Source organism: Fundulus heteroclitus, chromosome 20, assembly GCF_011125445.2.
Source record: "Fundulus heteroclitus isolate FHET01 chromosome 20, MU-UCD_Fhet_4.1, whole genome shotgun sequence".
Taxonomy (NCBI): domain Eukaryota; kingdom Metazoa; phylum Chordata; class Actinopteri; order Cyprinodontiformes; family Fundulidae; genus Fundulus; species Fundulus heteroclitus.
Genome location: NC_046380.1, coordinates 12,183,384 through 12,206,141, shown reverse-complemented (window position 1 = coordinate 12,206,141; position 22,758 = coordinate 12,183,384). Strand labels below are relative to the sequence as shown.

The window sequence follows — 22,758 nt, the reverse complement described above, 5'->3', positions numbered from 1 at the left end:
GGGATTATAGTTTATCACCTCATGTATGCATATGATTTGAATACGTTTGTAAACACACAGTGTTGTTCTTCACTTAATCGATCCCAGATAGCTCGATTGGATCGACTCTCGCTTTTTCACGCAAGTATTTGACTTCCTGCCCAGCCTGGGCTCCTTCCTTTTAGCTGATCGAGTGCGCCATGGCTCCAATAGTGAGTACCTGAACCGTAAAATAAAATGTCCAGAGACAACATGTCTTAGCCCGGCTGTAATGTCCACGGACGTGTCTGTAGTCGGACTAACATGTTGTCGACGCAGCCACCGTTTGGAGCCCTTTTATCAGCCTCAGTTAGTGTATCGACGCGTGGCACGTTGCTCTGAGGGGTCCAGCTAATGTTAGCGGCTGTTAACTGAGGGATAAAAACGTGTCCGGGCTGTTTGACGTCCTTTAACAGAACCAACCTCCGTGTCTGTGTTTGTGTTGTAGAAGAAGCTGGTGGGCAGGAAACCGGGCGGAAAGAGGAAGAAGCAGCTCCTGAAGTTCACTCTGGACTGCACTCATCCTGTGGAGGATGGCATCATGGACGCTGCCAACTTTGTGAGTAGATCTGTTTCCAGTCTCATAACGAGTTTGGGGATATCTGTGTGTCTGGAAGTTTAGTTTAATTCAATTTTATTTATATAGCGCCAATTCACGATACATGTCATCTCAAGGCACTTTACAAAGCCAAATTCAATCAGATTATACAGATTGGATCAGATTATACAGATTGGTCACAATCCTATCTAAGGAAACCCGGTAGACTGCATCAAGGCTTGACAAGCAACATTCACTCCTCCTGAAAGAGCGTAGAGCCACAGGGACAGTCGTCTGCATTGGTGATGGCTTTGCAGGAATCACTCATACTGAGCAAGCATGAAGCGACAGTGGAGAGGAAAACTCCCCTTTAACGGGAAGGAAAACCTCCAGCAGAACCAGGCTCAGTATAAACAGTCAACTGCCTTGACCGACTGGGGGTTAGAGAAGACAGAGCAGAGACACAATATCGGAGAATTTAATTGTTACCTGATCTGATCTTACTGTTGCCCTCCGTATTCACTGGTTCAGAAAAAAAAGTGGATGCCCAGTCTGTAGTACCTGGAAATATTTGTGCTCTCCCACACAACCCCCCCCCCCCCACCACAGTCCAAATGTTTGTTTTGAACTTGTCTCTGCCTCCGTTCTACTTCTTTTGTCCTCTCCACATGCAGGAGCAGTTCCTGCAGGAGCGCATTAAGGTGAACGGCAAAGCTGGAAACCTCGGTGGAGGAGTGGTCTCCATTGAGAGGAGCAAGAGTAAAATCGCAGTGAACTCAGAGGTTCCCTTCTCAAAGAGGTATAAAGTACATGGCAACACTGTCGTGCTGTAGAAAAAGACACACACACACACACACACACACACACACACACAGGACACACTGCTAGACCCAACAGAGACTATATGGTGGTTGTTGTTTGGATGGTGGCAGAATACTGAATACTTGATAATCAAAGACAAAGGTAGTTGTGTGTTGGGTTCTCACTTGGATGTTTACCATAACATGTTTAGGTATGTCAGACTAATTGATCTTGATTACGTTTGGGAAAATTAATTATTTTTGTATCAAAGATGCTTATTTGCGTTAAAAGCAATAGAAAATGACAATAAAAATCAATTGATAAAAATCAATTAAAAGCGCTGGCAGCAAATATTTATCATCGATTCGTAGTCGCGCGATTAAAGAGTCACTCGCCGTGTCGCGGAGCCGTTTCCCTCGCGTGCAGATCCTTTGTCGTCGCTGACCGGCTGCAGCGCGAGTCGGACGAAGCGAGGCAGAGCGGAGCCGGCATTTTCAAATTAAATTTTTTTTTGTACTAAATTCTACAAATGACGACGCAGAGAAAATGCGCGAACCGAGTCCTCGATAGATGGGGAGCATGTCGCGTTTCACAAAACCAAAAAAAAAAAAAAAGTAACATGCAAGATTTGACGTGGCACGAGAGCTCTGCAGTGACACAGCACCTGAAATAACACGGATTCACTGACAGTGAGCTGCTGCTGGAGGTTTTAAACTCTGCTAACATGTCGAGTACAGGCAGAGGAAAGCATGCGTGGCCCTTTTTGTTTTACGAGACAAACACAAAGGCGTTGTTCTGAGTCACCTACCCTATGAGGCAGACGGACAGTTAAAAATTAAAATGCCAGGTGATGCCTCATGCTAGCTGCGCTAACACTGCAAGGTAACGCTACGACTATCGTTGTCATTTGGAGACCTTTTAATATGATAACGGCATAATAAAGCAAGCATATCCTCTTGACCTACGGGCTCAGACAAATCAGAGGTGGCATCGTTTGATTTATATAAAATAAACTAAAACTCCCACCCTGCAGCAGTTGTGTTTTTTTTTTTTCAAACTAGCCTTTCTCTTGCTCTCCCTCATGAGGCTCTCATGTTAACTTTGAGCATGTCCCTAGCTGACACAAGCTGGGACACCGTATTATAAGCCGCCTCGATGTATGAGAGAAACGTAAAACGGTCAGTAAAGTTCCCGTCTAGAATAAAACCTCCCGGTCGACTAAACCAACGCGCTAACTGTTATTAGCTTGACGCAAGCACCGCGCAACGCTCCTCACGCACCTCCCACAGCCATCAGAGCTCTACCGCCAGGGTTCCTCTATTTTCTGTGGGAAACCCTGGCAAGATTTAACTATTTCAAGTTCAAATATGTCTAATGACGGCTCAGACAAGCCTGTGACATTTTATTTAATCAATCATTTTTGCTTAACCAGAAAGAACACTGTTCCTTTAAAAAAAAAATCCCGCCTCTATTTTGAAAGTGGTTCCGAGTGTTTTTGTCGGTATCGGTTATGAGTTTGAATTTAGCGTTGTGCCAACCCTGAATGCGTCACATCAAAACTATGCCGTGTTTGAATTCATTGTCTGAAAATCCATCTTTTGCAGTTAATGTTATGGCTGTAAAGTATTTCCAGTTTGCTTTCCCACAATATTCAAAATGTTCTGGAAGTATTTCCTGAAAACACACTTGCACCACTCGTGTGACCTGTTGGCTAACAAACACATTTATTTTTTTTAACCTGGTTTATAATTCATCATGTTCTGGGACCAATTCGGAGTTTGTATTCAAATTGTTTATTTAGCGCTGATTCACAACAACTGTCGTCTTCTTGGGCCCCTTACAAAAAGAAAACTATAAATCCAGTCAAAGACAAATTCAAAGTAAAGATCCGCACGCCAATTCTATCCTTGCAGTCAACTTTTCCACCTGATGAAATCCATCCAATTGCCTTGAGTCACTGACTTTGGAGCAGTCCCTGTTCCTGCGTGAGCACATAGCGACGGTGGACAGTCGACCGCATGGCGTTTACTTTGCAGCCGTCCCCCATCCTCATCGTGCGTGTGGCGACAGCGAAAGGGGGAACTCCCCTTTACCGAGAATAAACCTCCATCAGAACCCGGCTCGGCGCGAGCGGCCATCTGCTGCGACTGCCTGACGCTTTGAGAAGATTAATTGCTGAGTTAATTGTGTCAGTAACTAAGAGGAACACAGCTAAGCATAAAAGCTCTGAGCCTGGTGTGAAATCTACGGCATTAAACTAGAGTTAGAGACTTCATTGTCGTTCAGCTGGACGTTCACAATCTACGTTTGAGTGAAATTTCGTTGCAAGACTCCTAGTAAAAACGGAAGACAAAAAGAAACTTAAATGTATTTGGCATTTGTCAGGAATGTAGAAGCAAACAAAAAAAAAACATTGTGTTGCAACAATGAATAGGATGATGCATATAGTAGTTACTCAATGGGAAGGGTTATTGGGAGTTTAGCAGTCTTAGGATGTGTGGAATGAAGCTGTTGTGAAATGTTGTTCTGCTGAACCTCTTGCCAGCAAGGTGAACAGTTCATGTCGTTGGTAGGACAAGTTATGAAACATGTCATCTCAAGGCACTTTCCAAAGTCAAATTCAATCAGGTTATACAGATTGATAAGATTAGATAGATAGGATAGTCTTTATTTGCTCTCACATTGGAGAAATGTACTTGTCACATCGGCACATTAGTCAGAAGAAGGTGCCAAAAGTAGGAAAAGGTGCATCAGTTATATTCAGTGTATCTTCATATATACAGTGGATCAGAAAGAAAATGAGAAAAAAAAAAAAAATTGATAAGAATAAAAATACAGGCGAAATCGAAGTAGGCAGATGATGTCATATGTACATTCACTGTGATATGCATATATGTATATACATATGTATTGACATATATTCACGTGGTGATAGCAGCAGAAGTCGCTTCTTTCAGGATTATTGCACGGGTTATAGCACAGTATTAAATAGATTATTGCACACTATTGCACACTATTATTATTTTTATTATTATTGTTATTGCACATTATTGCACATTAGATTGGATCAGATTACACAATAATCTGACCCAATCTGTTGCGCGTAGCATCGTAAATGAGGCATATATTTCCCAGCCCACAGCATGCGTTGAGAAGCACTCCCTAAATAATAGAAAAAAAATCGCCATTAAGTTTTTCAAAAGCATTTTAGCTGCTCATTTAATCTTAAATACGCGCTGAACGATTTTATTGTGAAATATGAAAGTCTTGACATTTAAATCAGACTTTGATTAAAGCTCTGTGGACGCTCTAGAACAGTTTACTTCCGTTGTTATTATTAGAGTAGATTTACTTCAATCAAACATTACTATAGCTGTTTATGTAAAATGGTTTTCTAAAACCAAAAAAATTAGTTTGTCTGCAGGATCGCCACCAGGGGGCGGCGGTGGCAGCGAGTCTCAAACAAAACTACATTGTAACTGGAAGAAGCCATTTGGAAAATGTTGCTAATCATATTGATATAAGCTAATTCATAAGTTAATAAACATACTGATCCAATTATGAGTATAAATAATGTTTTATGTGGTGTGAACAGTTTTATCCTGACCAGCTCCAATTCTCTCCTGTGCCGCTGTCTTTTAGGTACTTGAAATACCTTACCAAGAAATATCTGAAAAAGAACAACCTCAGGGATTGGTTGAGGGTTGTGGCGAACACCAAGGAGAGCTACGAGCTGCGCTACTTCCAGATCAACCAGGATGAGGAGGAGGAGGAGGAAGAAGATTAAGCCAAAAATCACTCTTTGAATAAAATGTCATTAGAGAAAAGTTTCCTGCCTTTTCTTGGATTGGATTGTTTAATTTTTTGTACCTTTTTATTTAATTAGGAAGTCCCATGGAGATAAAAAAAAATCTCTTTTAGAAGGCATACCTGGCTAAGTTAGCAGCCACACAAGTCCCACATGTGTAAAACACCTATGGAATAAAAAAAACACAATGACAGCTATCTCAAGAAAAATCAATGCATTCCAATGTTACTTTATTTTTATTATACATTTTAAATCGTCAATTGATGTGTTTTTTTTTTTTGGGGGGGGGTTTGTTTTTTTTTTGCTTAATATTTAGAGTTTGTTCCATGACCACAGTTCATGGTAGGAAAATGCTCTTTTCCTGATGTCTCTGAAAGCCTTGGAAACGTTCAGAAGTAATTACTTGGAGGTATCCAACCGCTAACAGGAGGTGATTTGGTCTCTTCTGGAGACATAACTGCAAATATAAGCATAACTGTAAAGCTTTATCTGCAGCAATATTTTAAACTTTACATATAAACCAACATGTCAGTGTTATTAGATGTTTTTTTTTATCCTGATTTGGGTTGTAACGGCAAACAGGAGACAAGTAAAGCAAGTTGCAAAACTTTGCATTTTGTAAAAGTTGGACTGTAAGGACAGGGGTTACTGATTAAGCAATGAAGAGGAAATTAAAAAAAAATCCTGGTCACTATTCAATGCAACCTCTCTGCACTTTAAATTTCAACATCTTCATGTATTGTAGTTTATCACATTAATCTGAAAGTTGTGCTGCTCTGCACCTGCAGTAACTATTAACAGATGACCGGAAATCCGGACTCCGAATGATGCACCAGCGTTGCTTTTATTTGCCACAAAAAATACTCTATTTTTAAAGTAACATCCCAGCATAAAGGCGTCTATTATTGTCCATAATTTTCTGCTTTTGCTTGATCTTTATATATATATTTTTTTATTCTACAACGTAAAATGCTGTGCGTGGAGCAGCTGTGGCAGAAAGCCGAAGAAGTTTGGCGCTGGCTGAACCTTCCGGACCTGCAGACAGGAGCGAGCAGCAGACAGGCTGCAGCCGCTGGCGTGCATCCCTCCATTAGCCGCGCAAGGAGACGCTCGGCAGCACAGTACTAGTTAAAGTACTAACTAGCAGACTAGGACTAACTAGTTGTGTTGGAAACTATGGGATGCATCGTCATGGCAACAGACCAGACGTCACAATCTGGGCATGTGTGTTCCATTTTTGTCTTTCTTATTTTTCAGACTGGGAGACCTGGATTTAGATCTGTCGGGGGAAAATAATATAAATTTGCGTTTTTGTAATTTTTTTTAAAAACCTGGATGGGGGGCAAAAAATAAGCCTGATTTGCTTGCGAGAGGTTTTTTTTTCTTTTTCTTTTTCTTTTTTTTTTTTTAAATCTACAGAGCGAGTTCTTCTCGGGTGAAGAAAGAGACTGTGCTGCGGCATCTGGAGGGTTAACTTTCTGTATTCCCAGCCTGAAAGGGGTTTGGGGGCTATGAGATAAAGATGCCGGGGTCGCTGAGTAATGAAGACGAGGGACAGGACGACATGGATTTTGAAGACGATATGCCAGGTGAGGGAACGAGGGGAGGCGGGGTGTCCTTCACATTATTTTTTTTTTTTTTTTTTGCGCCGCTACGCCTTGAATGCGGGGAAAAGGGCTTGTCCTGCGTTCCTGAGACCAAAGAGGAGGGGGGAGGAGGAAGAGTGGAGCTGTGCAGAAAGCAGAGTCATTCCTCTCTTTTTTTTTTCTCCCCCTTCCTCTTTTTACGACCTGGTGTGTTGAAGGTGGTGTTTTTTTTTTTTTTTTTTTTTTTGGATTCGCCTCCCGGCTGTCCTCAAAACATCCAGCTTGCTTTGGGGGCATCATGGAAACCCGGGCTGCATGTTCCCTTTTCCGGGCTGCTGTAGCTGTTCACGGGCTGAATGCGTCCAGAACTAAAAGGCTTTCAGCTTAATCAAATAATAATGATAAAAAAAAAAAAAAAAAACTCTAGTTGTGTCCTGGGAGCGGCTTATTGTCGTTGCAGCGTCAGTTTTATTTGCGCTGATTTTTTTTTTTATGCTGGTCGGGAGTGCTTTCGAGCAGAGACTGGCTGCAGGGACGCCATCCTGGCTGGTTTTATGTGGAAGATGCGCGTCCGACTGTGATCCAACTTTCTTTCTTTCTTTCTTTCCCTGGGCTCTGCATGGCCGCAGAGGTGTGAAAGCCACGTGTGGGCTACAACAAACAGCGTGTTCTGTGGCGCTGCGCACCCCTCACTGTCACCACCACAGTTAGCTTTGGGTCGCGCATTAACCCAAATTACCTCCAACCTAAATTCTTCAGCCGCAGCTCTTGTCTCTATAGTCGCATCATAGCTGTGCTCTTGCCAGATTCCTGCTGTATTTCGATTTTTTTTTTTTTTTGTGGTTCATAATTTATCACCTATTCTTGCAGCAGATTTGGTATCCCGAAGAATCTTTCTGAAAACCCAGTTATGGTATTTTAGAAGCACAACCTATTCCTTTTTAGGCCAAACACTGGTTAATGGTACAGATTTATAGAGAGGTTGTTATAATTTCCCATCAGAAGGTAGTCCGCCTAACAAGAATCCACTAAATATGCTGGATTGAAATGGTTTCCTTTATTTATAGGTAACAAGGATGCCCCTCTACTGCAAAAAGAGAACTAAAAGTAAGTAAAAAATTTCTTGAAATTAGTGCATTTGCCCGTGATTTGAGCAGGTAAATAAGATGATTTGCCATTGGAATAAGATTTTTGCACTTAAAATAGAAACATGTCATCTCCATCATCTTATTTCAAGTGCAGGCTATCTAATTATCTTATTTTAGGGGTAAAAATGCCCATTCCATTGTCAGATAATCTTATCTACCTGCTCAAATCAAATGATAAATACACTCATTTCAAGAAGTTTTACTTACTTTTAGTTACCTTTTTGCAGTGTCCCTCTCATTGCTGTGCACTGCCCGGCAGCTTGCTGAAAGGCAACTTCACTTTTCCCTACAAAAAATGTAATTTGGGTCAGTGGAAGTATTTCTGCTTTTGAAAAAAGAAAGTTTGCTATGATGTATAAGTAGAAGGCGTTGAAATCAAATAATTATGAATGATCACCTTGTCATACCTGGCCTAATATATTTTAGCAGCGACAAGGCGTTTTAAGTCAAATCAGTTAATCCCATTTATGTGTTTTGGTTAAAACCACAAAAATATGGCGTTTTACTGAAAATTATACCGCAAGTATCTTATATTCTCCTTGTACATTTGCTGGTCATTTTTAAAAATCCAAACATCATCTCAATTGAATTATTTCCTGAAGAAAAACATTGTTCCTGTTTTGTCCTGCATTGAATAAAATGATAAAGTGACTTGTGTTAGCACAGCTTAGGCCTATGACGCTTTGGCATTTTTATGTCATTCCTGCTGTTTGCTTTGTAAATCAGTTTGTTAGAACCCCGAGACTGGGCTTCTTTCTCAAATCACTTTGTTAAGAAGTTGTGTGTATAGCTGCCTGAGAGTGAACAGAGAGTTAGGAATGTGAAATTCCAACAAAATACCTGTGCACAATGGCTCCTATCATTATTATTATTATAGATTCAAGGCCAAATTGATTTGAAATACTAGATCTCTTTACAACTAAAGCTGAACAAATCTTAGTTTGAGAGAGGCAACTAATTAAAAACTCCTTTACTGCGATTTTCTTTGTCATACCAATTTAATATTGTTTAATTAAGTTTGTTATTAACTTGAAGAATAAATAAGCACATACCACAATTTATAATCCCATACATATCTACAACTGAATGTAACATACAACACCCAACTCTGTATATGGTTAGTTATGTGAGACTGTTGATTTCCTACATCATTTTGATTATTTATTCAACCGTTTGTGACAATGTTACATAAGCACATTTTACCTAAAAAATATTGTGCATCACATCATAAGTATACAGACTAGTGCACGTTTTTCATATTTTGTCGCATCAAGTTTTGGTCTTTGCCGATCAGAGCGCCTTCTTCCACATTTGTGGAATGTTCGCTACATAGTTTGTATTGAACTGCAAGCCTATCTCCTTAAGGCTTCTTTAAGCTATGTCTTTTTGTGGCCAATCTTTTCAAATGGTCATATTTGTTGAGTACACTACTGATAGCTCAACCAGTAAATCAATGGGTCTCTTGGCTGCTTCTCTGATTAATGCTCTTCTTAGGTAGCCTCCCAGTTAAGGTGTACTGCTACGTCTTGGTAGGTTAGAGTTGTGCTTGTCTCGTTCCATCTTTGGAAGATGTGCTGTTAACCTTGACAGTTTGGGATATTGTGCTACAATCTAACAACGCTCGACTTCTCCGCAGCTTTTCCTGATGCTGTTTGTTCTCCAATATCCTCTAATAAAGCCTTCACAGAAAGGCTTTGTTTATACTGAGATTAAATTGTACACAGGTAGACAATATTTACTAATTAGATAAATGATTGAAAGGAGGTCGCTCAGTAGGGCGACAAGGGCCTGCCTCGAGACAAGGTGTGAAGCTCTGTCATCTGGAGGGAGCTGAGTGCTCAGCCCACGGTTCCTCTGTGTAGAACGAAGTCTGTGAAGGTGGTTTGAGCAACTGATCAGGGCGCCTCCCTTTATTGGTTTTCCCAGACATTTCCCACTGGGAGCAGCCTCTGGGGCAGACTGAGAACGTGCTGCAGGGACTGTACCTTTCATCATTAAAATGCCTTGATATCCCCCAGAATGAGCTGGAGTGTGTAACAGGGCAGAGGGATGTCTGAGTTTCCCTCCTGGAGCGGTCCATGTGCGACCCAATCTCGGATAAGTGAAAGAAGGATGGATGAATGGCCTATCGAAATATCTCTCCGAGGATGTCTATGTGAAGAGACAAAAAAATAATAGCTGGATAGGCAGAAATAATAAGGGAACACTTGTGACTTTAAGGCATACGTTGACAGAGAACAGTGACCCAACTATTTATTGAACATGCGTACAAAATTACATATGCAGATTACTGTGGTAGGGCAAAAGACATCCATGCAAGTATACAAATGGAAAAAAAAAATCCTTTTTAGTAAATTAGTTAGAAGCGTTCAGTTCTGCCTTGATGTCACTGCTTCATTTTTTCTTTTATTTTGGTTGTCAAATGTCTGTGACGTCAGTGAAACACTACATACTGCATGCGCCACAGCATTTACTGCAGAAAATTGTGACTCACATTGATTTCATTGCTTTTATAAACTCCTGCCTCTCTTCCGTCTAAAAAGTCCCTTTGTTGTATTTTTAGGTATATTTTCTTTAACTCATTACTGACTTTGATGTTTCATGAATCTACAATTCTATTGTTCTGTTGGTAATACATGCAACAGACAATTGACTTTGACCGACAAAATTAAAGACTACAGTCCGTGTCATAAATTCAGCTGCTCTGCAAAGAGGCCTTCTTGCAATTAAAACAACAGTTTGGAAGTGCGTCCTTGAGGGACTTCATAACCATACACACTATCCCATCAAGCCCTTTATTCGTCACAGCTCATGGATTGGCCTCAGTCCCTTTGTGTTGCTCAAGAAGCTTACACTGTCACAGGCTGTTTTGTTATGTTTTCTGCTTTAATTGCTTTGTTCTTTCCTAAAATTAAAAGATTATCATGGGCTTTTGTGTGCCTGCAAATGTAATCCTCAGTTGGATAAGGGTCTATTTTTGGATCACTCACTGTGAAAGTTGACACAATTTTTGTTCCTGCTGTGCGTGCACATAGCCTAAGCATAAAAGAATCATATTCGGGGTCCATGTGCATTTGGAGATTAGCAGTACGGCATTTTAATATGGTTTTGGTTTTCTGTTCTTTACAGGAATCACTGAATTTAGATCACACAGTTTGTTTTGTTTTTTTGCCTTTGTCCTTTCATCAGTGTGAGCATTTTATTTTCTAATAGCATGTACAGTATGAAGCCTACAGTCGTTTGTAATTTCCCAAGAGAGGGAATGCTGGACTGAATAACTTGATATGGGTATTTTTTGCATTAAGGCCAACAGGAAGAAAACAATGTTATATCCAGTTCATTTCAGCTGCTTCACTTGGGATTTGTGTGTGAACCTCTTTTTGAATGGTTAAGTCTGCTGGCCAAGTCATTGGAGCAAGGTCAGAAATGTTTCTGTCATCCATTCAAATGTTTTACAGACAGGCGGTTTGGCAAGCAGAACTTTGGTCAACTTCCTAACCGAAACTGATGCCAGAGTTCCCTTGGGCAAATGACAACCTCCTCTCCTTTCAAGTCCTGGTTCGGCCTGGTACACTGACCAAAGAAGAAGAAAAAAAAAAAGTCACAGCTTTTCTTTCCGGAGCTTCACAGACAATTAGCTGCATTCATAGGCCTTTTTATTGGATAAGTTTGTTTAATTGCTCGTTAACAATAATAGCAAACTAGCCAGTCACACTGGCGCAACTTAAAAGCAGATAGGAATCTAGATCTGGTGAATATGACTTGTCTAAGTTTTTCAAAAGCTAATGATCTACTGGGATTTTCACACACAAACATATCTCAGGCTTACAGAGAATGGTCTAAAAGAGAGATAATATGGTGAGTTGCAGTTTTGTGGTTACGAATGTCTTGTTGATGTCAGAGGAAAATCGTCAGGAGATAATAGAAAGGCTAGGAACTCAAATTAACCCTTGTTACAGCCAAAGCATGTGAACTACCATCTCTGAAACCACATCACATTGGACCTTGTAGCAGATGAGCTATAGCAGCTGCAAAGCACACCAGGTGCTAATCCTGTTGGGTAACAACAGGAGAATGAAGTCAGAATTCACAAAGGCTCTCCAAAACTGAACAGTATCATATCTTTTAATGACTTCTGCCACTAGGATAAGGCGTCATGTCACTGCAGCCCAGTGACAACAGATCGAAATCCAACAAAATCATCTTTGGGACGTGGTGAAAAAGGATATTTGCATCACGGATGTGCAGCTGAGGAATCTGCATCAACTAAATGATTATACCATGTCAAGATGGACCAAAGTCCAAGAGGAATGTTCTAGACACCTTTTGATGATGAATCTATACCATGGATATGGTGTACATCTTAGGACATCCTCGGGTCTCAGGAAAACATCTTCAGACAGCAGTTCAACGTCAGACTTCTGACTAACCAGCATTAGAATAAAAGGTCTCAGAAAAACAGGCTTCAGACTAAAATGTATCAGGAAAGTCGCAGACTTTTTGGTCTGATGCTGTTTTGTCAGAAGTCTGAAGTTGCTTGATCTGATGTCTGAGGATGTTTTCCTGAGATCCGAGTATATTCTGAAATGTACACCGCACGTGGAGAATTTGGGCAGTTCTTAAAGCAAAAGAAGGTCAAACTCTGTGCTAGGAAGATTACCTACCATTCTGATCTTGTTCACATCGCTACTCATTCCTGCACCCTTAGATCCTCTTCCGTTCACTTCACTGTTCTTCCTTCCTGCCTCAGCACCACGGGGAGCAGAGCTTTCTCTTGCTCTGCTCTCAAACTCTGGTATTCTCTTCCTCCAGACATCTGCAGTACCAACACCCTCCACTATTTCAAGTCCAAACCACACCTGTTCAAACGTGCATACTCTCTGTGATTGCAGGTTCACTGAAACTTTTATTGTTGTTTTTTTCTTTATTGTTCTTTATTGTGAAGGGCACTTTTTATAAAAATAAAATGTATTGTTGTCATGTAAAATTTAAATATTCAGTTCAAGAAATATTCTTTTAACAATACCCAGTCTTTTTGAATTCATCTCTGGAAACTGATGGATTTGCAGGTAAACAGACAAAAATTGCATTTGTTTACTCAATGAACAAAATATATAAAGAAAGATGATTTTTGGATTTAAAGTCAGAGTCAGCTATTTTTCTGGAAGTTTCCCCAGGTCTTATTTCTTTCCACTAGAGGCTTTCTTCTTCCTCTCATAAACGTGTACACGGTTTGCTTCTTGCGACTCTCAGCCATGTTCAAATTATCGGTTTGTGAGCAGCGGAGCTACGAATGGCTAACACCAAAGTTAACCGCTAAGCTAACCGGATACATAAACACTACAAGTGTGCATGCGCTGCCAGCTACCGGAAACTACCAGGAGCACGCACATTGACGTTATGTGAATGCGTCAGAATGATTGGCATGTGAGACAACCAATAGATAAGGTGATACCCCCAGAACTTGTGGGACAGAGGGCAGGGCCAAACCAGAGTTTTTGCAGACCAACAACTTTCACAGAGATCTAATTTTTTAACCTCCTTTTTTCTGAAAACATATTATATATTGACTACTGTTAAGATAAAAGGACCATTTCACTTAGTATAACAAAACTGTTTCTGAAGAGGATTACCCACAATAGCTTTAATAGCTGATCTTATCCTACTTGACTAATATACAGTCAGTGAAACACTTCTTGTAGCCTTCTACCACTATCTAATATCAGTCAGAATTTTTTTTTCCACACCCTTCACTTTCATCCGTGAGATTTTTGAGGGAATGCTTGCATGTACATCAAGAAGACTGGAATCTGGCTATGACTTGCCCCAGGACTTTCCCCTTGACTCTCAATCAGTGCTAGGTGGATTTTCTGTTTTGGGTCATTGTCATGTTGCAGTGTCAGGTGTAGCTTTGGCTAAATATTTTACTCTGAGTGGCTCACATTTTCTTAAAGCTCCCTCTTACACAAAGTAAAATTCATGGTGGATTCTACAGCGGTGAGCTTGCCAAGTTATGCTTCCACAAAACCTTGACACTTCCAAGTATATGCCTCACAGCTGGCATAAGATTCTTCTACTTGAAAGCTGTATTTGATTGATGTTGAACATGTCTTCTGTCCTTGTGTCCAAATAATTTACTTTTAGACTAATCTGGCCAAAGACCATAATTCCAGAAATCTTGTTTGTTGTCTTTACTGTCTCTGGCAAACTGTATTGTCAATTTGTATAGGAGAACAAAGCTTTGTTTCTTGCACACCTTATTATAAAATTTTAACTTTGGCATACTTTTTTAGTTGTTCAGGAACAAGCTTTTATGTCAATAGTAAAAATAGCATGTATGGGGTTCCAGGATGACATTTTTGAATTTTTGGAGATATATTTTGGCATGTTATAGTCTGTTTTCATAGTATACTGGCTTGGACATCCACAATTGGACAATTTTCCAAACAGTGGAATGGCAGATTCCAAATTCTTTTGAGACCTCTTTAAAACCTTTACCAGATTCAAGCTACTACTTTCTTCTTTCTCAAGATCTCACACATCTCTTTCGATTTTGCCATGGTGTTCACTCTCACTTCAACAGTCACAATGCTGAGTAACCATGTTCTAATGCACCTCTTGTGAGACATTGTGTATGATTTTAGACTGGCAACTTTATTCAGTCCTCACAGCCTCCCAATTCCTCTTAGCTAATTTTTTTCTCCAAACACATTTCTGTACTTCCTTATTCCACCACCAAGTCTCTTGTTAACCTTCCTTCCAGAAGATATACAAAGTAATCTACTACCTGTCTACCTGAGACAGCTGCGGTTGTCACCAGTATTACCTAGTAATACTGGTGAAAACCTGTAACACAGTGCTGTGTTTCTGGAAATCCCTTTCCCCCTCTGTCATCACTCTTTAACAAATGTGAAATAAATCATGACCTTTTGGGATACTTATTGTTGTAATATCAATGTTATATTTAATGTGCACTATTTTTCATTTGAAAACATAAATAAAAACTGTTTTCATCAGTGCTGTGTAGAAAAAAGTTTTTCCTATTTTTTTGTAAGGAAGTGTTTGAAAAAGAGTCCAGCTGAGATAACAAATGAGCCAAAAGCCCAGCTCTGAGTCCAGTCTCCTTCCACCTCATGCAGTGTTGGTGACAAACTCAGAAAGCTCTGTTACACTACTAATTATTGGGGTTAGGGTCACGTAGCGGAACACTGTATACAGTGCAATGGGAGAGGACCACATCATAACAAAAAAAAAAGGACCGCCATTAACAATAGTTTTTGTGGAGCCGTGACTCATACTGTTGTGGAGAAATCTGTGTGGATGTGTATAGAGAGCCAGGAGAGTGACGTAAACGGCAGATGAATATCTTGTTGTGAATGTTACTGTATCTTCAGTTATTGAAACCCAATAAATTGGACACTTACCGTTGCCCAAACAATTTCTAAACTTAGTATGAAAAATAATGCGATGAACAAAAAGTTAGCTCCACAGTTATCTGTTTTCCTATTATTGCGACCATGTCCATCACTATCTTGACGCACCTCCTGACCACCCAACGCCTTTCTCAACTCCTTCATGAAAGTCACACAACATACGTCCTTGTTTAGCTTCCACCACTTTGTCCTTTGCTCTGCCTTTGTCCTCTTTATCTTCCTCCCCATCAGTCATCCTACATACCACCATCCTGTGCTGTCTGGCAACAATCTCACCAAGCATTACATTGCAATCACTGAGTTCATCCAGGTTATATCGTCTTTACCAGGTGTGATCCACTTGTGTGCTTCTACCTCGACTCTTGTAAGACACTCTGGGTCCATCCAAATACCCTTATTTGGCAAGGACTCTTTAGCCCAAGGGGAAGTGCATCAGCGGTCGCCATGATAAGTGCTGTTGGAATAGTGCAGTTAGTCAGTAAGAAAGGAGGTAGAAAAAGGAGCCTGTGTGCTTCCTCCTGCAACTAATTTAACATAGGAGCCTCACAATGTCCAGTTTCGGTGCTAAGGAGCTATGAGGAATACCCATGATCCTTTGTGTGACATGACGTATAAGCACAGCCCACTTCACAGAAATTAACAAAAATGGCCAGAGAGATGAGAGTGGGAACTTTTGTAGTTAAATTTTGGAAGGCTGTAGGCCTGGATTTGACTCGCGTCAACCATGTTTGTTTCCGTCATGTAATAACGTTGGAGTTAAAGGCTGTCCAAAATCGGTCCATAGCTCCTTTCCTACCCGTGATAGTCTTCTTACTCCATTGCATTGGAATTGAAGATGCCATCATACACCTGCTTCAACAAACCCACTGTCATTTAGATAAGCCAGACAACACTCTGGGCATGATGTTCTTTGATTTCTCCAGTGCATTTAACACAATTCAACCTGATTTGCTTTGTTAGAAACTTAGGGGGAGGCCTCAACAATCGTCTGGATCACAGACTACCAGACCACAGTTTGTGAGACTCTGGGGTTATGTGTCAGCAGCACAGGAGCACCACAGGGGGACTGTACTTTCACCATTCCTTTACACTCTTTACACCTCAGACTCCTGTCATCTGCAGAAATACTCAGATGATTCTGCAGTCGCTGGGTGCATCAGATATTAACACCAAGCTGAGTACAGGGAGATGGTGGACCGCTCTGTGACATGGTGTGAAAGTAATCATCTCATTCTGACTAAAAATTATTTCAAGAGAAACAGGAATAGGTCCAACACTATTACCATACTGGGAGAAGAAGTGGAAGCAGTGGAGGAGTATAAATACCTCTGTATTCACCTGGATAACAAACTGAACTGGAGACACAACTGTGAAGCTGTTTACAAGAAGGGACTTTTAAGCAGGCTTTGTTCTGAGGACCTTTCTAGTACCTGGAGATGACTGTGCATAGAAGGATTCTTCATAAAAACACGGATAACCCTGATCATCCTCTTTATTGAGGCGCCACTGTCACCTCTATGGGGCGACAATGGTACAGGAATTAGGAGTTTGTCCTGCAATTGGCGGGTTGCTGGTTCAATCCCCTGCTCTGACTGTCTCAGTCGTTGTGTCCTTGGGCAAGAGACTTCACCGAATTGCCTGCTGGCGGTGGTCAGAGGGCCCGGTGGTACCGATGTATGGCAGCCTCGCCTCTGTCAGTCTGCCCCAGGGCAGCTGTGCCACAGGGGATCCTTCCTGCAGCTATCAGTATCTACAACAACTTGGTGAAGAAACCCCATAAATAATTTCCTTTTGGGATTAATAAAGTATTTTGAATTGAACTGAACATGATCTTTTGTGCACTGATGAGGCAGTGTGGATGTTAAGAGCAGGGTCCCTGCTCATGGGCGGTCAGCTTTGTTTCTTTGCTCTAAAATGGACAAAATAGAAAACAGTTTATCGTTCTTATTGGTATTCTTTCTATGTAATTCATATTATCCAATTAGAGTGCGGGCATCAAGCAAACAGCCTTTACCCTCTCCCCTCGTCTTCCCAGTTGATACACTGGCTTGCTAATTTAATGCAGTGAGTTGCATTAGCATATCTGACTACTCCACTTGAGAAGGGGATGGCTACCAAAAAAGGGAACTGTGATGTCCAAGGGTGCTCAAAAACGGATGGAAGGTTTACTTGGTGGTGTGGTTTCAAGAAAATGATTCAATAAATTGGGATTTGTTGAGTTTTACATGTGTGCTCAGCAGTGTTTAAACAACCACATGTATTCCTGTTTTTCCAGATGCACACATTAGCGTCAAATGTAAGGATGGTGTTTTTGTAACTGAAAACTTAGATTGACTGACTGAGTGACGAGCTAAACCGCTATCTCTTACTGCATGACGTTCCTATAGCAGCTGTGCAGCGAGCTCTCCTCTGCAGTCCTTTTACTTTTATATTTTAAATAGATTTGAAACTGGTGCTTTTATGCTTTTACTTGGCTAAAAAGCTTGAGTTGATGCTTCAACTTCTTCAGAATTGTTTTTAAACCCTTATCGATGGTTCCACCTGAGTAACAAATGTAAATACTTTTGGCACCTCTGCTGGATACCACATTTGCCCATTTGTCCATCGATATCTGCACCATTCGCCACTGTCTGGGGATACGCTGTATCACTTCATCTAACTCACTCCTGAATTGCTCCTTCCCCGCAAAGTCACATCCAACCTGTGGGTCACAACCACTAACATCCAACGTCACACATTCAATTTCGAGTTTTACACTCATCACCCTATCTGAATCTTTTTACCTCCAGAACATTCCTGACTAACTCATCATTCAAGATAACTCCTACATGTTTCTCTTCCCATGCTCACCATGGTAGAACAACTTTAACCCTGCTCCTAAGCTTCTAGCCTTGTTACCTTTCCACTTGGTCCCCTGAACACACAGTATGTCTAGCTTCTTCCTCCGCATCATGTCGACCAGCTCTCTAGCTTTTCCTGCCGTAGACCTTACATTCAAATTCCCTACCCTTTGTCCTAGTCTCTTGCTTTTCATCTTCTCTCCCTTTCTATGGACATGTCTTCGTCCTCTTCTTCCTCTTCTTTGCTGACCAGCAGTAGCTCTGTTTTCACCAGTAAATGGTGCTCGTGTCGATCACCAGCACCATTGGTGGTTAATGTTAAACCAGGCCTCGACTGATCTGGAATCGACATCATGTTATTGACCCGCATGGTAAATTTGACAAAGGTTTTACGCTAGATGCTCTTCCTGACACAACACTCTATCCAGATTCGTGACCGGCACAAAATAGGACACAGGACACACTGTGGCTCATATGAGGCTGCATTACAGAAAATAATATCTTTCAAAAAGATTCCAGATTAGCAGACTGGGTGATCCGCGTAAACCAAAACTGTCACCTTACAACGTCTGAGCCATGTCATCATCTGTGCATCTAGGAGAGATGTAAGGCGTGCTGTGTTGCCACCATGTCTTGCCTGGCAGGCAGCCAGCTCACATCTGAGACATAAAAGAGCTCCCTGTTTGAGACACTGAAAGCATCCACTCCAGGTTATATTAAGTACAAAGAAACATCTGTGTCTTACAGAAGTACACAGAAAATGCATGCAAGGAGTGCAGCAGGGATACCTTCATCGTATTATTTCAACTTTAAACACTCTCTGGATAAAACTGGCCACATAAAGCACAGGTCACCCCAGTTAACAGTAGTTTTGGCGACACATTTGATCTGACAAGGCCCAGGTTGCGCAATGAGCTTGACATTGCTTCTTATTAAAGCCTTAAAATGAAAGCAATGCTCACATGGAGTGCCTCCTGCTAGCATTGCTAAGTAGCAGATAAGTGGTTGTTGAGGTTTGTGTGCCTACTAGACAGGAATCCCTCCTCCCCGGTGTCACACTCCTGCTACCCAGGGGAGCGGTAGACTGCAGGGCTAGTGTTGGCTGATTGACTTAGATACTCGTGCTGCATACTTGATGCCCCCCAGTCTGTCAGTGCGAGACACAGACAGAAGGAAGACATGCTGTTGGATTGACCGAAATAGACAGACAGGAAAAGGCTGAGAGTAGGAATTAGATCTGATCAACCTCCACAGGTCAGTTCCATCCCGTGCGATTTGGATGTGTTGTTTGGGGATGTCTGCCTCCCTTACTTACTCCTCTCTAACCCGCTCCGGCATCGCTGAAGTCTGCTGCGCTCAGCAGTCAGCACGTTTGCTCACAGCAGCTGTTAGACTGTACAGCTGGCAACCCGCAGCCAGTCGCTTTAGTCCCAGCAAGCAGAAGACATGCACTGTGTACCTCAGTGGTCCTCCTGGGAGTTACCATTTACCAGCAGGCGAGCATGCCGTTTATTTGTGTTTTGATGATTAAAGTTGATCCACAGCGATGTGTGATTATGAGATTCGCTTTGCCAAGTGCCCCGCCAGGTCTGACATTGATTCATCGTGATTACTTTCAAAGAAAGGGGAATTACACCATTTATACATTTTAATGTAGCGTGTTTTCTCCGTAAAAACGTTCATAATGGAAAATATCGCAAAACCTCTGACGGCAAAAAAAAGATGCATTGACATTTTTAATAGTTTTAGAAAAAACAACAACAAACGACTTAATTTTAGAAAATTAGTGAAAGTTTGGTTATTTGGAAACAGTGAATGAAAGCAAAACATAAGTAATGGGATTGCTTTTTTTGTCTCGTATATGGTAGGTCAGTAAAAGCTTAAGGTTGAGAAACTGAGGACGTCAGGACTGAAAGCCATCATTAAATTAACACAATGTTCCCCGTTGTTAAAACAGACACAATCATTCCTTTGAAACTCAGTTATAGGTTTTGCAGCTCATAAGAAAACTAAGTTAACACAATTTGATTAAAAAAGAGAAAAACAACATAATCTGATTTGAAACAAACACAAAAAAAATCTCCAAAAAGCCTGGAAGCTTAAGCTCTACTAAGATTAAATTGCTACTGAATTCATCAGTGGCTTATAAAATTATTAATACCCCTTAAAGTTTTACACATTTGTGAGTGGGCAAACAAAACATCTTTACACATTTAGAGACACAAATCTTTGCTCATTCTCTTTTTGTAAATTAGTTTGAGTTGTATGGAGAGCATTTTGGAATTAAAGTTTTCTACTTTGTTTTTCACAGATTCTCAATTAGATTCAAGAATTTGACTTGGTAATTCTTACAAATGAATTTGGTTGGACTGAAACCATTCCATTGTCACTTTGGCTACAGGTTTAGAGTTGTTGTCCTGCTGAACATTAAACTTCCTTCTAAGTTTTAATCTTCTTTATTTTGGATTGACATATATTTAGCTCCGTTCATCCTCCTGTCAACTCCTCTGGCTAGCTTCTCTAACCCTGTTGAAAGAAATACATCCCCACAGCCTGATGCTGGGGCAAACTTTAAATGAGACTTGTTTAATCCCCCCCCCCCCCCCCCCCCCCCCCCCCCCCCCAACACTGTGCCCATTCAAAATCTAGGTTTGTTGACTGCATGACTTACTGTTCTGTTTTCTACATATCTTCCCAAATGATCTGTGGACCTCTGCAGCCCCTCCAGACTAACCATGAGCCTCTTGGCTGCTTTCTCTGACGAAAACCCTCCCTGCCAGGCCTTTCAGTTTGGTGTACGGCCATGTATTGGATTTGCTGTTGTGCCACACTTTTTCAGTTATTTAACGAGGGATTGAAAAGTGCTATTTTAGTTGCTCAAATCTTGGAACGTTGTTTCAAATTCAAACCCCCTGAATTCTTAAATTAAACTCCACCCATATTGACTCTGTTTATTAATGTAGGGAGTTTCAAAGACAATGGGTTGAAGTGGATTTTCTTTTCTGTAGTGATATCAGATTATATATCCCCCCAAATTTTGATGAATATGTATTCAGATCCTTCCTCTTTCACAACTTTTTGGTTCTTAGTTTTATTCTAAATCCTAATAAACACAATGAAGTTTGTGTTTGTAATGTGGGAAAATGTAGAAATGTTCTATGGGTAGGAATACTTTTGCAAAGCCCTTTAAGTTTGTCCTCTTGTGAAAACTTTTTTTTTTTTTTTTTTAATGTGCAGCTTGTCACTAGACGATGCATGTAAAAATGGCATCCAGCAGATATGTCCATTCACAGTTACTGCTCACAGTTCACCAATCTGCATGCTGCTGGGTGGCAAAGACTCGTTATCACGGATGCAGTTAGTTGTTAAACTCAAGTTTGCATAAATTGCATTTGACACATTGTAGCATCTGAAATGCTACAATATGTAAGAGCTCAGATAATAAACACGCTGACCTGAGACGTAGGTTTTAAGATTAGTCCATATAGTCCATTGGTGTGTAAAATCAGTCCATATGTTGTTTGTGTCCCATTTAGCAAATGTAAAGAATAAACAAACTGATACTAAGTGTATTGAGAGGGTCTAAGAGCTATACATCCATGAAGGAGAGGTTAATTCACAGCAGCACTTTTTCCTAGAACAGCTTATCCTCAGAAAGGGTAATCACTACTTACGGTATGGCATGGATTTAAAGGAGAACTTGTGAACCAGCTTGTATCAAAAGTTTTTTTCTTTAATCGTCTTTCTGACTTCAACTTTGAGAATTCCCCTGATTTAATTTCTCCAAATAAATTGTAAAAACCCTGTCCTTCAATTTCAATAAGTCAAGTAAGACTACATTCATAAGGTAACTGAATAGTTAGGGGAAAATATTTTATTAGTTGCATCCATCAGAGCAATCTAAGGTCCTCAGCTGAATTTTATTCAGACAAATAATTATGTCTGGAAACCTGACAATTAGTAACAACTAATAATATCAATAATTGGCAGCTTTTTCAAAGTGTAATGTGTTTTTATAACTTTCCGTTCAGTATCTTTAGGATAGTTCAGAACATTTTTATGCAACAATCCATATTTTGTATCTAATGGTACAAAGGAGGACACACAAAAAAAATTGCTATAACTTGCCAGCGCAGAAATGGCTACACCACAAGATGATAAAACACACAAGTTGGCTGTCACATTTGTTAATATCAAGCTAGAATGAGAAAACAATTAACATTGACAACTGAAACAAGTTCTTCTCAGCTTGCAAACAGTTTTTTTTTTTAAATGTGCTGCTTCCATCAGATACAAATTGAGCTAAATCTAACAATAAACATTTCCTTGTATAATTAACCAGCGGGTTGCCTTTTTCTGTTTGTAAAAAAAAGTGGGCAAAAAAAGTTTCATTTGAAATTTACCCTAAATCAACAGCTAGATGATTAGAAACAGAAACACGCTGGGCATTACAACTGTGCTAAGATGCTAAAAAACTCACAAGAACTGGGTTTGGACTGAAGAAAGCAAGCTTTCTCAATTCAAAATGTCTGGAGAAAGCTTCCTGGATGGGAAGCAAAACATCTTCAGCTTCAGAACAGAAGTCC

The 22,758-nt window shown here is 40.5% G+C and overlaps 2 protein-coding genes across 4 annotated transcripts in view; both read left to right on the top strand.

The window, feature by feature from the left end:
• Nucleotides 1-55: 55 nt before the first annotated feature.
• rpl22 (ribosomal protein L22) lies at nt 56-5,184 on the top strand. Its single transcript, XM_012881312.3, has 4 exons — nt 56-191; nt 467-577; nt 1,231-1,355; nt 5,000-5,184. Exons 1-4 carry the CDS (start codon nt 180-182, stop codon nt 5,142-5,144), a joined length of 393 nt encoding a protein of 130 aa, XP_012736766.1. The 5' UTR covers nt 56-179; the 3' UTR covers nt 5,145-5,184.
• Nucleotides 5,185-6,233: 1,049 nt separating this feature from the next.
• Nucleotides 6,234-22,758, top strand: part of chd5 (chromodomain helicase DNA binding protein 5) — a 63,408-nt gene continuing 46,883 nt past the window's right edge. Inside the window, exon 1 of one of the 3 annotated variants that reach the window (XM_012881346.3) lies at nt 6,234-6,754. In XM_012881346.3, the coding sequence (XP_012736800.1) occupies nt 6,688-6,754 (67 nt within the window). In that variant the 5' untranslated portion in view covers nt 6,234-6,687. The remainder of the gene's footprint in view (nt 6,755-22,758) is intronic. The other 2 variants (XM_012881345.3, XM_012881347.3) reach the window with 2 other exon arrangements.